This window comes from Vidua macroura, chromosome 5 (genome assembly GCF_024509145.1).
Source record: "Vidua macroura isolate BioBank_ID:100142 chromosome 5, ASM2450914v1, whole genome shotgun sequence".
NCBI classification, from domain to species: domain Eukaryota; kingdom Metazoa; phylum Chordata; class Aves; order Passeriformes; family Viduidae; genus Vidua; species Vidua macroura.
Genome location: NC_071575.1, coordinates 23,643,703 through 23,658,615, shown reverse-complemented (window position 1 = coordinate 23,658,615; position 14,913 = coordinate 23,643,703). Strand labels below are relative to the sequence as shown.

Genomic DNA, 14,913 nt, shown 5'->3' with positions numbered 1-14,913 from the left:
TTGGGGTTAAAATGGTATTACTTGAAAATACCCAGGAATACTTCAGCTAATAAAATGAAACACTTTAATTAAAAACAAGATATATATTTTAAAAGTCAAGCATTGCTTTTGATATTAAATCACACTTACAGTATCCTTCCAAAAGCAGCTAAATTTCATGCAGTTTTACATAGTAACTTGTTTAACATTATCTTGCTCTGCAAGATATAAAAGCCACCTTACATTCCTGGAATGTCCAAGCACCAACAGTGATTAGATCAGTGGCTGGAAGATCCCTTTAGATTGAGCTTGTTTCTGTGGTGCTTAAACTCTGAAAATAAGAAATGCTAGAATCTAATACTGTTTAGCATTCTGACCTTTCATTTATACAGTACAGCTAGAGATTTCTGATGCTATAAAAGACGTAAGTCCAGTATTAAGGTAGTAGCTGAAAGATAGCAAATAAATTCTTCCAAGAAATTTAAAAGTACATACACACCCTTATATAACGTATTTCCTACTTTTGGGTTTTTTTGAGTTAGAGGACAAGATCTGATGAACAATACAAACCACTGCAGTATGACTGTGGTTAAAATAACTTCAGTTTTGAGATAACAGAACATTTTTTTACATGTTGAGCATAAATTTTAGTGGCTTTTCCTATACAATACTAATTTCTAAGATAACATAATTCTCAAAAAATAGAAAGACTTCATGCACATATTTTTCATCTTTTGGTAATTCCTATTCAGAAGATTTCAATTCAATTTCTTTTCTATTTTGTGATAATAGGATTGAAAGGAACAAAGTATTAAAAGAAATGCTAATTTAAAAACAGAAATATAATGAGGCACTTTATCTCAATCACACTATAAATATTTTATAATGTTCAAACTACAGTGAAGGTTTGCAGATATGTCCAGTAAGTTTAAATAGTACAGCAGTTGTTTCAGGAACTGCTGATAAGAATCTCCATTGCATCCTTCTTAAATATATATATATACTAAATGAACAAAATGGCAGGCTGTGGAGAGTTTCACTTCTTCTCTCCTTTGAAAAAGTTTTGGAAAAGTATCCCAAAAATCTCTGTTAAAAAATGTAATCTTGCAAAATGCTTAATCCTAAAGATGAGCTCCTGCCAAATGCCACAGCTCTTCTTTCTCCTACTGTCACCTACATATTCACATTTTTTTTCTTGAACCAGCTCCATGAGTGAGTTTATGGCACCAAAATTTTGCTGATTTGATGGAAAACATTTTTATTCAGGGAGTGAAAAAGGGTCATCTGCTATAAAATTATCTGATCCCTCCCATCCACCCATGTAACCTTGCACAAGTGCTCTCAGGGTTTGGAAGGGAGAAAGAGCAGGACCACTCCTTGCAGCTGCAGATTTCTATAAACTGAGTTCAAGTTTAGTGTAATACTATGAAATAGATGGACCTAAACAACAGGTTTGTAAAGTCATACTGCTAATGCTTAACAACGAGAACACAAATTTACATAAGAGTCTGCACAAATTTACAGAAATGACTGAATAACTGGTGTTTTGGTGATGGTGGTGTGTCATTTCTTTGGGTTTTTTTTGCTATTGTTGCTCTTTAAAAATGAAAAATGAATAGAGGGAAGAGATAGCAGTGTGAATTGAGGCAATGAGAATGACCCAAAGAACAGAACAAAGCTGAAGAACTGAAGGAGGCAAAACACAGTACAAATATTCTGCTTGAATGGGCAGTTGACCTATGTGCACCTCCCGCAGTTATGCCAGCACAGCACTGGGCAGGGGGAGGAGGGCTTACAGAGGCAGAACTCAAGAAGCACCTTTTTGCTCTTTGCTATCTGTATCTCATATATGAAGTAACTTCTGGTAGGATAAAAATAATGTTTTAAAAACAGTAGGCTGTAAGATTGCCAGGGTATGGAGAGTTTAAACTAACACCAAAGGGAAGTACAAGTTTCTGTCTGCCCTGAGACAGATCAAAAACACAGTCTTGAGACAGATTTAGTGAAATAACTGATTCCTAAGTGGATGGGAAATTGTGAGTGATCAGTAAGATGCAGCTAAAGGAGAAATTTGGGCAACAAGTTGAAGGAAAGTGACCACACAACGCTTGAAACTGATGTACTTTGGATAAGAAACTTGCTAAGACACTACTTTTTGGCTGACCACAAATTAACAATGAAGTAAAGATAATTAGTTTACAGCCCCAAGAGCACAGACATGTCTACAAATTCAGATGCAATAATAAGCTAAGTGAGCAAGCAGGACATCAATTAACTCCAGTGTTGAATTCATGTCAGAAATTTCCTCCTCAAAAGGTAAAGCTGGTCACAGGGAAACAGTCTTGCTTTTACTTAAAGACAGGTGTCTGCTGGGGAGCCAGATAGTGCAATTGTAGGCCAGAGAGGGGAAGATTAATCAGACAAGTGGGTTCTAAATAACTGTGTAGATATACTCTGAATTAATGTTCTCCTTCTGTTCTCACCTACGGTGAGGATGACAGGACCAAAGATTGGGTGGCTAAAGTGAGTAGGGGTCAATGAATCAATGGGAAGAATGCAAAAGTCAGAATCACCTCTTTCTGAGAGAACTGGCATGTAAATTACAGGTCTAGCAGTAAGCCATCATCTGTAACACATTTCCACAGCTTTGGTTTGGGGTTTTACTTATTTGTTTGGGTTTTTAGGGTTTTTTCTTTAGCATATAAAACTTAAATATAATCTTGTTAGTATACTCTTGATAATGAATGATGTATACTGTTCTTATCTTCTACAAGCATTTTTACTACTCAGGCCACAAACTGTGCCAGTCAGAAACAAATTAAGCAACAGGCCAACAAAAACCAGAAGGTAAAGTAATAGACAAAAGCATTCATGCCTGACAGTAAAGGTAGTAAGGTTTAAACACAAAATACTGTTAAGAAACAGTAAGAATTCTCAGAAAAGTAAGAACAATAAAATAAAATAAGATTGAATGACTAAGGATGATGTTGATAAAGATACAATAGAACATGTCAATCCTTATGTGTGAAAGTAATCAATTTCTGTAATGGGCATGACACACGCAAACCTTCACAGGACTGCCAAGGCTATGTCCATCACAGTGTGCATTCAGGCCACAGCTCAATAGAATGTGGCAATGACATTTATTAATGGCAGAACACTGGGAGACCTTGTCAATACAAAGCATCATAATACAATACAAAAACTGAATGTCCTTGAGGGTAACAGCAGCAAAAACTGCTGATAAAATTCAACAGTAGAAATGCAAGGTCATGCACTTATGGACTAATAGTATTTCTGCCAGAAGATGGGAATGACAGCTGGAAATGAACAAAAGCATAAATAATAGGGCACAGCCATTGATCACAAAGCATCAAGGTCTAGATGATGAGAGGTCTAAACCTGACCCTTCTAGGCAAGAAAGTACATAAAACCCTAGAAAGTTTCAAGACCAGTATTCTAGAAAGACACAGTAAAATCTCATCTGGAGTTATGTACACCTTTGACCAGACATGGACTAGAAAAATTCATTCAAATAGGAAGAGGCAGAGAGTGGGGGCCTTGCTGGAGAACAGAAGCACTGCATTAGGCAGTCTTAGAGAGATACCCAGTGCAGCTATCAGAAACAGCTCAGCCACATTATTAGACTGATCTAATCACTAGTTATTCACACACACACACAAAAGATATACAGGAAAGCAATTTGGCTTACTTAGACTGGAAAAATTAAGAGATATAACATCCCCTGAAATGTAAAAACCAACTATAACAAACAAATGAGAAAGAACACACAGGGAAAAAAAAAAAAAAAAAAAAAAAAACCCTAGTTATGTTACATTACAGTGTTCGCACACACAAAAAATAAGCAGACACAAAAAAAAAAACCACCCCAAAACAACCTCACCACAACAAAAATAAACAAATTTGTTTTGCCAGAAAGCTAAAAAAAAAAAAAATTCTTGCAGTTTGATCAACAGATGTCTGGAATATCAGTGTTACCAATGCTTTATTTTGGTGCCACACTAATGGTCTTTAAAAAAATTGTGTCTAAAACAAACATTTTTTAGCCTATTCGAAATCCCTCAAGGTCAAAGAGATCTCTCAACCTTACACAACACACCTGTAAATCTCAAAAATCTGCTTCATCTGTTCTGAATGATGAGTTGTAAGAAACTTTAGAAGTGAAGTTTTGATGTGTGGAAAGAAGAGTCACCTTTTTAACTTTGCTTATTTAATAACAGATTTAAACTGCCCCATAACAGCCAGATGTATCCATAAACATAAAACACTTGTGTCTCAAAGATTTGTTTCCTTTTTGAAATGTTTTAAACATGTATCTGAAGAGTGAAGAGAAAGTTACTTACAGCAGTTGACAGCCTGGATGCCAAGGTCATTTCCAAATTTCCTTTGAGACCAAGAAGTGCAGGAACCAAGATAAAGACTTCAGTAACATTCTTGAACACATCCCAGTGCTATACAAAGGACACAATGGGAAACATTTAATTGAAAGATTCTCTTTAGACCATCCACAAACTATTAAAAAAAATCTGTAAATCATAAATTCACCCTCTAAAAAATTTAATATTTTTGTATTAGACCTAAAAGTCTGAAGTCAGAACTGTTACCTATTTAGATAAAACAGATTTATGACTGCATATTACTACTTCAAAGATGAGAAGACTATAAGCAAGAGATACAAAACCTGGCCTTAAAACAAACATAGTTAAAAAAAAAAGGTCATTAATTTGAAGTATTTGTTTTTCATGATTTAAAATAGTCCCAGATACTATGACTGCTCTTGAATTCTGCTCTTAATTTTCAATAATATTTTCATATTTTCCTTTCCGGCTGTGTAGAAACCTCACATAAAATGAGCAAGGAATTAATTGTTATATGAACAGAGCCTGTAAGTAAAAAAAGTTTGTCTTTTTTCTTTTACATCTAAGTGTGAAATTTACAAGAGCACACCTTTCCAAAACCCAGATTTTTTTAAAGAACTCTTTTCACTTTTTGTGCACCAAGTTCTCAGCACTGAAGTGCTATGCTACTTTGTATGTCTTGTCAACCCAGGTATTTAATTTGTCATCATTTACCAACTCTGACTAAACTAACAAACCTGCAAATTGTCTTTTTATTCAGGGATTTGCAATAATTTAAATTATTATTTTATTGAAAATAAAAGGATTCAATATAAGCATCTTTACAAAGAATAAATTGGTAAGATGTACATGAACAAAGCACCAGACTGGTGTCAAACAGCCCAAGGAAGCACTAAGTTTGTATGTTAAATTTTATTTTCCTTTTTTTTTTTTTTTTTTGAGGTAACAAAGTCTCTTTCCATTGCAACTGATTGAATTCCAAGCTTCCTTTACTTTCTCAAGATTTTGAGTGACAAAGATTGTCACATCTTCCTCCTATTTTAATTACCATTGTAAACTCTTTAAATGTAGCTAAAGAAATTCCTAAATCTGAACAAAGCAAAACCAAACAAAAGGGGGGAAAATCCACACAGATCAATTTCTGTATTGCATTTCTGTTTAAATATTGTGGTTATTTCAAACTTTTTTAATAAGTTCATAGTAGCAGAACCACACACAGACCTAATTACATCTCAATATTGCAGACATCTACAATTCCACATCTTAGAACTACAGACCTCACAGACTACCTGTTAAAAAAGTCTTCCAAAGCAAATACCAACCTGTACAATATCCAAAACCATGCCAGCAGAAACAGTTCCAAACCCTGCTAGCAAAAAAGGTACAAGTATCTGCAGTGCCATAATACTACTCGATTCTTTGGGTTGTTTTCTACTTCCTTCCACAATGATATCCTCATTACTATCACTAGAGAGAGTGTCATCCTGCAACATGGCATCTGTTTCTGAAGTGTCCATTCCATCACAGTAATTGTAACTGGTAAAATCATCATATTTAGGGCTACAGCTGGATGGGCTGTGTCCATTGCTACCATGAAAGCTTGCTTCTGAGAAGTGATGGTACTCTGTGTGTTGCTCGGACCTGACATTAAAATTGTGTCCTGCTGGTTGCAATCCATCTTGCCAGACACCATTCACCTTTTTGTGTCTTTCCTCTTGGTTTATTTGGTAAACAACAGGAACCATACTTAAAAGCAGTCTCAAAAATTTATCAGACTGAACTGTATTAAGATTTATGGTCCAGTTTACAAAGCCTTCTCTGTCATGGACTTTGCTATTTGTTTTGGAGATCGTAGATCTGCCTTTACAGTTAGTCATAGTGCTACAGAAGTACAGGTTGGAAAGCACTTTGTTCTTCAGATGTCAGCCAAGAAATCTTGCAGTTGAGTCACCGAGTGCCACACTTACATGTGGACCAAAATGTTCCTTTTTTGCAAGCAAAAGTGTTTTCTCATTGCTCTCAAATCTTCAACAACTCCATAAGCAAGACCGGATCTGCAAAAAAAAGTAGAAAGTATATATTAACTTCTAAAATATTTTAACTCTACAGAATACAGAAGATATTGGTTTAATTTTTCAGATCACAATCTTTTCTCTTTTCTGTTTGCCATGATTTAAGGTGAGGTTGTTTCTACTTTGACATTTCCATCATGGTAGTAAATTAAACCATGATACACTGACAGTCTCAAGTCATTTCACATTCCCTCCATCAGAAGCCACTTTACCTTCCCTTTCTTTAATCTTTATGTTGTGGTAATAATTGCAGCAGTTTACTAGAAGAACAGTTCTAATTTGACTCAAAGCTTTGCTAACTTTGGTATTTATTACTAAACTCCGTAAATACAAGTAAATGATTGGCATAAACAGAGAAACAATGGTCAGGGAGACTGCAACAGCATGATGTAGGATAACACAATTCCACATGACTTTGTATCTATGAAAAACTGTGAAAATATTTTACAGATTGCAGGAAATGAAAATATTTTAGAGCTGGAGGACTTTTAATCTGCATTTCCTAAGAAACTCAGCCTCCTATGATCATATTTTTATGTCATGATTCCTATACTTCCCTTCCCTCTGTTTCAAAGCTTTTAAGTCATCCAGTATTTCTAGAGCAATTTCAGATAGACTTTACAGGGACTGGAGATGTCAAAGCTTTTAGCAACTAATAGCCTAGTAAGAGATCCAAGTTTGTGCCTTTGCTGTTAGGTGTCTTCAAACATTAGCTGGGATAACTCACTCCAGTATGGCCAGAGGAAGTCCACTTCAAAATTCCTGCTGCTCACAGAACTACTAGATTTGGGTTTTTTGAGTGAAAAGAAGTGACATGATGATTTTTCCTCTACCATTTGCTTTATCCAAGGGAGCTCTGACCAAGAAACCAATATTTTAAAAATGACAATGAAATTCATGGCTTGATCTAGAAAGAAGCTAAGTTTTTCAAGAAACAGCAAACTTTTTTCCACAAGACCAACAGAGGAATTTTAGTAACCAAGATTCCTGCAATATCTTTTGCCACTCTGTAGCAGATTGTGCTTCATTGAACCTTTCCGTCTCAGTGCAAAAAAAAACTCCTAGGCCTCAATTCCGGATTCCATACACTTTAATTAAGAATAACAAAACAACTTTTGCTGCTATCCCGGAGCAGCTCTAACCACAGGTCAAAATGGTGCTCTGTTAAGTGCTACAGAAAGCCAGAATGAGAAGAAGAAAATGAAGGATTTCATTTCACTCCCAGGAAAATGCATTGAGAAAATTTTATGACAGCTTTAGCAAGGCAGAGTCTGGCTCTCACTGCAGTTTCTCCCATATGTCCTCCAGTCACATCACCAGAGTGCTAGACCAGTAGTGACTCATGGAAATTATTCACTGCTCTGGAACTCTGGCCAAAAATATTTGGGTCAATTATCTGTATATTTTTTAACATATGGATTGTTCTCCTTTTAAATTTTTATGTTTTGGTGGGTTTTAAGAAACAAATCCTTTGATAAGATTGTGGTTTCATTTAATATAAGAAAGTATTAACAAATAGAAAATGTGCTTAAAAGGTAAAAAAAAAAGGGGAACAGAAAAATTATTTGGTCAAGTTCCAAATGGAGGAAGAGGCTAGTGTGGATGGCTAGCAGTTGAAATAGTACAAAGCAGTTTGGATGACAGCCATTTATGTTTTTCCTACCACAAAGACTTAGAATGACAAAATGTGAACTTAGTGATAAATGCTGGAAAATGAGAATTTAAGAAGATAAGCTGAAAACCATAGAACCATAAAATTGTTTAGGTTGGAAAAGTATTGTATAGTATAATATACAGGAAAGAGTTATTGTTCCTTCAGAGCATACAGAGAGAAGATAACTCAAAACCCTTTTAAATGTAACTATTCATTTCTAAACGCCTGTTCCAACAAAAGTTATTTTCTATGTGTCATCTGGTGCAATATTTTCAGCATAAGTTACAGGATGCTAATAAGTGCTGTATTTTCTGAGTTTTTTTGGTACCTACAGGATGCAGCAAACCTTGTTGTTCTTGTTGTTCTAAGGAACAACAAGAACTTCCCAAGAAGTTCTATCATTGACAAGAAAAATGCTTATGTTGTTGTGTTGTCTAGAAAAGATATGGGAGCTAAAAAAGCAAGCTCTACTCAAGTAAATATGAAGAAAAGGCAGTTAAAATCTCAAAAATCTCTTTTCCATTCTCTGTAGGAAGAGGAGATAAGTGGTTCTGGCTTCATGATACATAATCTGGAGGTTACAGAAAAAGATTAAGTACTAATAAACAAACAACCAACAACAACAAAAAAAAAAAGATATAAAAACAAAGATCCTTTGAGAAGTCAGGAAGCAGCCTCAGATTTATCATAGGCATATTACATATGAATTGGAAAGACACCCTGTCTTTGTCCCTATAGGCAAAATAATAAGCTATGCCCAAACTATGAAAATAGTAATTCCCTCTTCCTCATTGTTTCCTAAGTATCTACTTATAACAGTTTCTTCTTTTCCTTCATATATTTTATAGCACATAACAATTACTGTGTACTACCCACCTCTTTCTCTCTCTCTGTCCTGCAAGTATACACAAACACAAACAAATAGTTCTGTAAACATAAACAAATAAGAAATGCAGCAATACCCTGCCATTCACTGAAGATGTGTTCCTGAGAAATTAAACACTTGGCAATCCAAAAGAGAGCAAGCCAATTTTACCCATAAGAGTTAATACAACTGGTGCACACAGCAACTTAAAAAATACACATGGAGACAGTGTACATGATGGACAGACAGAAATAAACGCTGTAGAAAATAGGACCACAATATGGGAGAGATGCTGACTTTTGGAAATGCAAAGCTGTTTTTGAAAAATCTCAGGTACTTCAGCTATGAAAGTGAACATCTGATCATTATCATATTTTTCCATCCTTCACCTTTGATTGGCTTGCTTCAGCTGAGAAAGATGAAATGACAAAAAAAAATAAATAAAACTGTTCAGGAAGAAGCTCAAAGAACTCTCTTCACTAGAGATTGCCCAAAGAATTGTCCACATTGTTCCAGACCCATCTATAATGCTGTTCTCAAGAGCATGGGAAAGAAAATGTTTCTTCCATTCTTCCTCTTGGTTTAAAGAACATCTAGCATTAGCAGGATTAAGGGACCGGATTCTACAGCTAAATTTGATCAGATAGATATTAGACTGCCAACAATTCATTTAAAGCGTGAAGACAATAAATCATCGTGACCTTTTAAGAACCTTCAAAAAAAGGGGAAGGAGGAAGAATCAAGCATGAAATTTCTGCAGAGTAAACATTATGACAGGCTAAAACAAATACTTGCCAAAGTTCAGGTCTAGGGAAATTTCTGATTTCTTTCAGAGCTTGGCTAACAAAACCAAAAGATAACATCTATCTAAATAATTCTGAGGGCTTTCATGGGACCCAAAGCTAATCACACCACAGTCTAAACCTGTTTTTCCTAAAAGTTGACAACATTTTTTTGCAGGTGGTCTTTTAAAGCATTAATAATTTCTACACTGCACTTCTAGGCAGTCCACAATAAAATACAATTGTGTAAACATGCCTGTCTGAGAAATGCTTCTCAGGACAATAACAAGCCTTGGAAAGGGATTCAGGGAAGTAATATGAAACGCTAACAAAACACTGAACTTTAATATTTTGCCATAATAAGCAAAGATGAAGCTGGATTATTCCTTGGCATGAAAGACTCTTTTTGTGTCTTCAGAGATGAAACCAGACTCTTCTCACTGAAAGGATGAGAGGTAGCAGGCACAAATTGAAACACTGGGAATGGCATTTGAACATAAGAAAAAGCTGGGGGTTTTTACCATGACAGTGGCTGAACACTGGTTCAAACACGTTCTGGAGACTCCATCCTTGGTGATATTTGAAACCAAACTGGACATGGCCCCAAGTAACCTGTTCTTCTTGACCCTACACCAAGCAGACGTGGCTGAATAGAAAATTTTCCAAGATTCCTTCTGACCTCAGCAATTCTGAGATTCTGTAAAGTTGGAAAAATGAGGTTTTGGTGGCATTCTTTAAGTTCAAAATACAGGTGATACAGGGATCTGCATGGCCCCTTCTCCACTACTGCGTTGCGTATACATACAAGTGTCAGTATCACACTGGCACCCTTATCACAGCCATGGCTAATCATTTATATCAGTGTAGTGGGCATATCAGTAGAAAGAGAATGCTGCATCATATCACCTCAGCACTACAGAGAGTAAACCAGCTGTATTATCATCAACCATTCCAAAGAATCCAGAAACCAACGTGGTACACTGGGCTAAGATTACTTACACCAGATATTGAGTGTAGAGTGGAAAAGGCTGTAAAACATGCTGAAAATTAACAAATGTTGCATGCAAGGCAGATATAAGACCATTACATACCACTTTTAAGCATTATGCAGTAAACTGGTTAACAATGTGTTTATTGTATGGCAGTTGCTGGTTAAATTAACAGCAAAAGAAACAAATAACAAGAGCAAAAAAATAGACTAAAGAACTTCCAGATGCCTTCTTGACAGTAAGGCACTGAAAGACCTGCCACCCTCAGGCTCAGTTTTCAGACAAGTTTGAGACTGCTGCATTCCACTTCCTGAACACAGCAGTTTCGATTTGGGCCCCAAGGAAGAGAAAAACAGCTGTGAGAAAAAGACTTGGTTTGACTCTGCACTTTTAAGGCAACTCATCTAGTAAAGACCAAAACAGAGTCAAAACACAGCAGCAAGGCTGTGAAATGTGGTTGGTTGTAAAATGACCCAAATGGAATACCAGCATGAAAAATACCAGGCAAATCACATCTTTCAGCCCATCAAAAGCAGGTGGGAACATATGAAATGTAAGAGTTAATACAGTCCTCTAGATTAAGTAACAAATAAGTACTTACCAGGATGAATCTTAACTACTCTTTGGGATCCTGATTACAGGTCTCTACTGTCATCATCAAGGAGAGATTAATTACTTATTAACTCAGGCACTAGGATACAGACTTCCTATTGTTTTTGTGGATAATATCATAGAGGTATTTGAAAAGAAAATGATACACTGTTATCTTTCCTCCTGAATTATCTACCAGGTATACTGCAGTATTTATGGATCCAGTTTCACAATCTCTTTAGGGCAGTAGATGTAGGGATGATGCCAAAACCTGCTCTCATCTTTTTACCCACATTACTAAACTGGTAAAGATAACTAGGCATGTATTCTAAACATTGCCAGGACTCTTCCTAAAGATTAAACAATTATTTTATTTTATATGATTCACATACTGTAGTGTGATCTATAACCTAGATTCAAATGTGAGTGAAGACACTCAACTATATCCTGGACAATGGCCAGGGGAAGCAGAAATTATAACATTCAGGGAAACTAGAGAAATAGACAGCTACAACCTGAAGTCAACTGAGAATTAACGAGAGAGTAGAAAGTAAAGTAGAATAAATCACAAATGCTCCTATGTTTTGGCAGAAAAGTATGGAAAGAGAATAAATGTGCCATCACACGTTAATTACGCTTAACTACACATTAATTAACGTTTATAAACAAAAAAGAGATGGTCGTTGAAGTCTGTACATGTGCTGTTCAGGTAGAGGTTCCATGCTTGTCTAGCAATGCATCTGCGGTGACCATCTGGCACATTTTTATGGGTGCAAAGACGGGAAGAGAACTGCCTACACATACGGGTGTAAAGAGTGCCAGGGAATAGGGGCTACTGGGAATATTGGGCAGGTCTTGTGCAGACACACAGGGAAACCGAAGAAAAGGCTCATTGTCCCGGCTACCTGGAGCAGTGCATAATTACGCGCACATGATGAAAGGCGCTGCGGGGCTCTGAGGAGCGCAGGGTACCGGGGCGCGGGCGGCCAAACGCGCGGCAGCATCCGCGCTCCGGGCGCAGGACACCGGCCCGGCAACTGCGGGCTGTGGGAGAAGGGCGGGCGGGAGCGTCGGGGTCCGCAGCACGGAGCCCCGCGGCACCCAGGAGCGCCGGCCGGGGTGAGAGGAGGGCGGCACCGAGTGCCCCCCAGCCCTGGGCGCCCTGGGCACCCCGGCATCGGGGCGGGCCGGCGTGGCACTCGGAGGGCTCCGCCACTGGCCAGGAAACTTTCCCGCCCGCGGCCCCCGCCGCCTGCCCCGGCCCGGGGCGGCAGGTCCCCGGCCCGCCCGGCCCCGCTGCCCTCGCTCCCCGCGCCGCCCCCTCGGACCGCGCCCTCCCCTCACCTGGGCGAGAGCGGTGCCGGCAGCGCGGCGGGGCCGCACTCCATCGCTGCGGCGGGGCGGGAGCAGCCGGCGGCGGTGACAGCTCCGCGCTAGGTGAGCGCCGCCGCCACTGAGCAGGCGCGGAAGCGGGCGGCCCCCGCGATGATGTGGCCCGTGATGCGCAGAGCCGCCGCCGCCGCCGCCACCGGCCGCTCCGAGCCGCCGCTGGGCGGGGGAGGGAGGAGCCGAGCGCCGCCGCCCCGCGCCGCCCGTGGGACGGGACGGGACGGGGAGCACCGTGCCCGTGGTCACTCCCAGCCTGGTCCCCAGGGCGAGCTCCCGCTGCCCGACACCCGCTGCCCGCGCTACGAGACCCGCCGGCGTCCCCTTCCCGCTGCGCCCTGCAGGCCCCTCGGCGGTGGCGGGGTGCGAAGCTGCATCCCCGCCTCGCTGCCCCCGCAAGGGCCCGGCTGGTGCCCTGCAGCCGGGGAAACAAAGCTCTGGGCAGTGGGGCGCCAGGGCGCTCCCCGGGCAGCGCCGGCGGTGGCGGTGCCTTCTACTCGCAGAAGCTTTCTTGGCCGTAGCTTAGGAGTCGCCGTTTTGTACTGACTCCTGACTGCCAGCTACCAGGACATTGTCGCTCTTTCCTGCCAGTTGGCAAAAAGCAGCTTCCTCAGGAATCCAATTTTGTAAAGTGTTTGGGTCAGTTGGAATAGCCTTGTTCTTGCCCAACTGGACTGTACACCCTGCAAACAACATGTAAGTCTGCAAATTCCTCCCTTGACATCAGCTGCCTCTGTTTAAATAAGCATGGGACCAAGGCCTTGCTGAACTCCTGTTTTGTAAAACACTTAATATTAACACTTTATATTAATACATTAAAACAGTCAAACCAGCTAAATTTGTGCATTTATTTTCAGTACTAGTATTATTCCTCAATTGTTGCTCGACACTTTGGAGTGGTGAGGATGCCTTAACTGGAAGGTGAAAGGGAAGAAAGGAAGAAAGAGGATGAAAAGAGAAGATTTAATGATGATGAGAGCAGCCAAGCCCACAGCATCCCTTTTCCTGTCTACAGAGAGAAAAAAAAAGACAGCACGGGCAAGTCACCAAGTGTCTGCCATAAACTGGAGCTAGCTGCAGTGGGGAAATGTATTTGCAGGACTGGGGCCAAAACATTCTGCACTACGAGAGTGAAACATACAGGATCAGCTTGAACTCAATACCCCTTAAATGAATGAAGCAGCCCAAACGTCGGAGCTAATGATTCAGCTGTCTCAAGCCTGTATTTATTGGGGATTTGGGCTGCAGATACTGGAGCTTCCCTACCCTAGTAGCAACCCTATATATCCATGGGCTATGTGAGCTCAGGTGTTACACAGCATGGATACTTAGCTGGGCTACTCTACAAATCAGATAAAGATCACATCTGCCAACAGGTGAGACTGCAAACCTGAGGTTTGGGAATAGCACCTGAGGGTGCTGTTTCTGGCTTTTCTAATTGCTTGTCTGGTTATCTTGGGCAATCTCTTCATCACTCCCTACTACAGGCTCCTTGACAGCATTATGCCCCACCCTCCATGGAAATCACAGAATACCCATGGATGAAATATATTGTTTGAGGTTTACACACTACTACTTTTGGGTTGTGCTCAAATTCAGAAAGACTCATTTTTGAGGCCCAAGGCAAAAAAAAACCAGCCCTCAAGATTTTTCAGTCATTAAAGCTAGCAATGGGATTTTTCTGGAAACGGAAATTCTTGGAGTGCAGTTGGGAAGAAAGGTGCAGGTAGCAAATTCAGTGAAATGCACCTGGCACTGTGGGTGGGCTGGGGAAGTGGCAGAGGACACTTGTTTGGGACAGTCTGTCAGGAAAACAGCAGGGTGGTCTCTTGCTTGAGGCTTTGCAGAAGTTTGCTTCTTATTCAAATTAATTTCAAGATACTGGGATCTGGGTGGTTGTATTTTTTCCTGTGTTCTTTGCAATGAGGGCCTATAAATACCACTTACTTGATTACTATTTATTCTCATTTTCATCTTGGTCTTCCTATCTTGTTTCTTATAAACCATTCAGTTTTGGTTTTGCAGTTTTCATATTGTCTAGATATGAAAGGACAGAAACTGCAGAAGAAATCCTGAATAACAGACTAGCCAGTGTCAGTTGAACTTGGTGGTTGTGTAAGTTTGTTTTCCAAAGGATGATTAAAATTCCCTCATGCTCTGATATTTAATTTTAGCTTCATTTATCAAATTCTGAAAATGAAAATGGGAGAGTTTTG

General features: G+C 39.5%; 1 protein-coding gene across 2 annotated transcripts in view; it reads right to left on the bottom strand.

Moving 5' to 3' along the window:
* SLC41A2 (solute carrier family 41 member 2) overlaps window positions 1-12,716 on the bottom strand; it is a 43,661-nt gene extending 30,945 nt beyond the window's left edge. The window contains exons 1-3 of one of the 2 annotated variants that reach the window (XM_053978579.1): window positions 12,656-12,716; window positions 5,681-6,412; window positions 4,344-4,451 (exon numbers count right to left, since the gene is read on the bottom strand). In XM_053978579.1, the coding sequence (XP_053834554.1) occupies window positions 4,344-4,451; window positions 5,681-6,235 (663 nt within the window). In that variant the 5' untranslated portion in view covers window positions 6,236-6,412; window positions 12,656-12,716. Of the gene's footprint in view, window positions 1-4,343; window positions 4,452-5,680; window positions 6,413-12,655 lie in introns of those variants that run through there. The other variant, XM_053978580.1, reaches the window with a different exon arrangement.
* Between the last annotated feature and the right edge of the window lie 2,197 nt (window positions 12,717-14,913).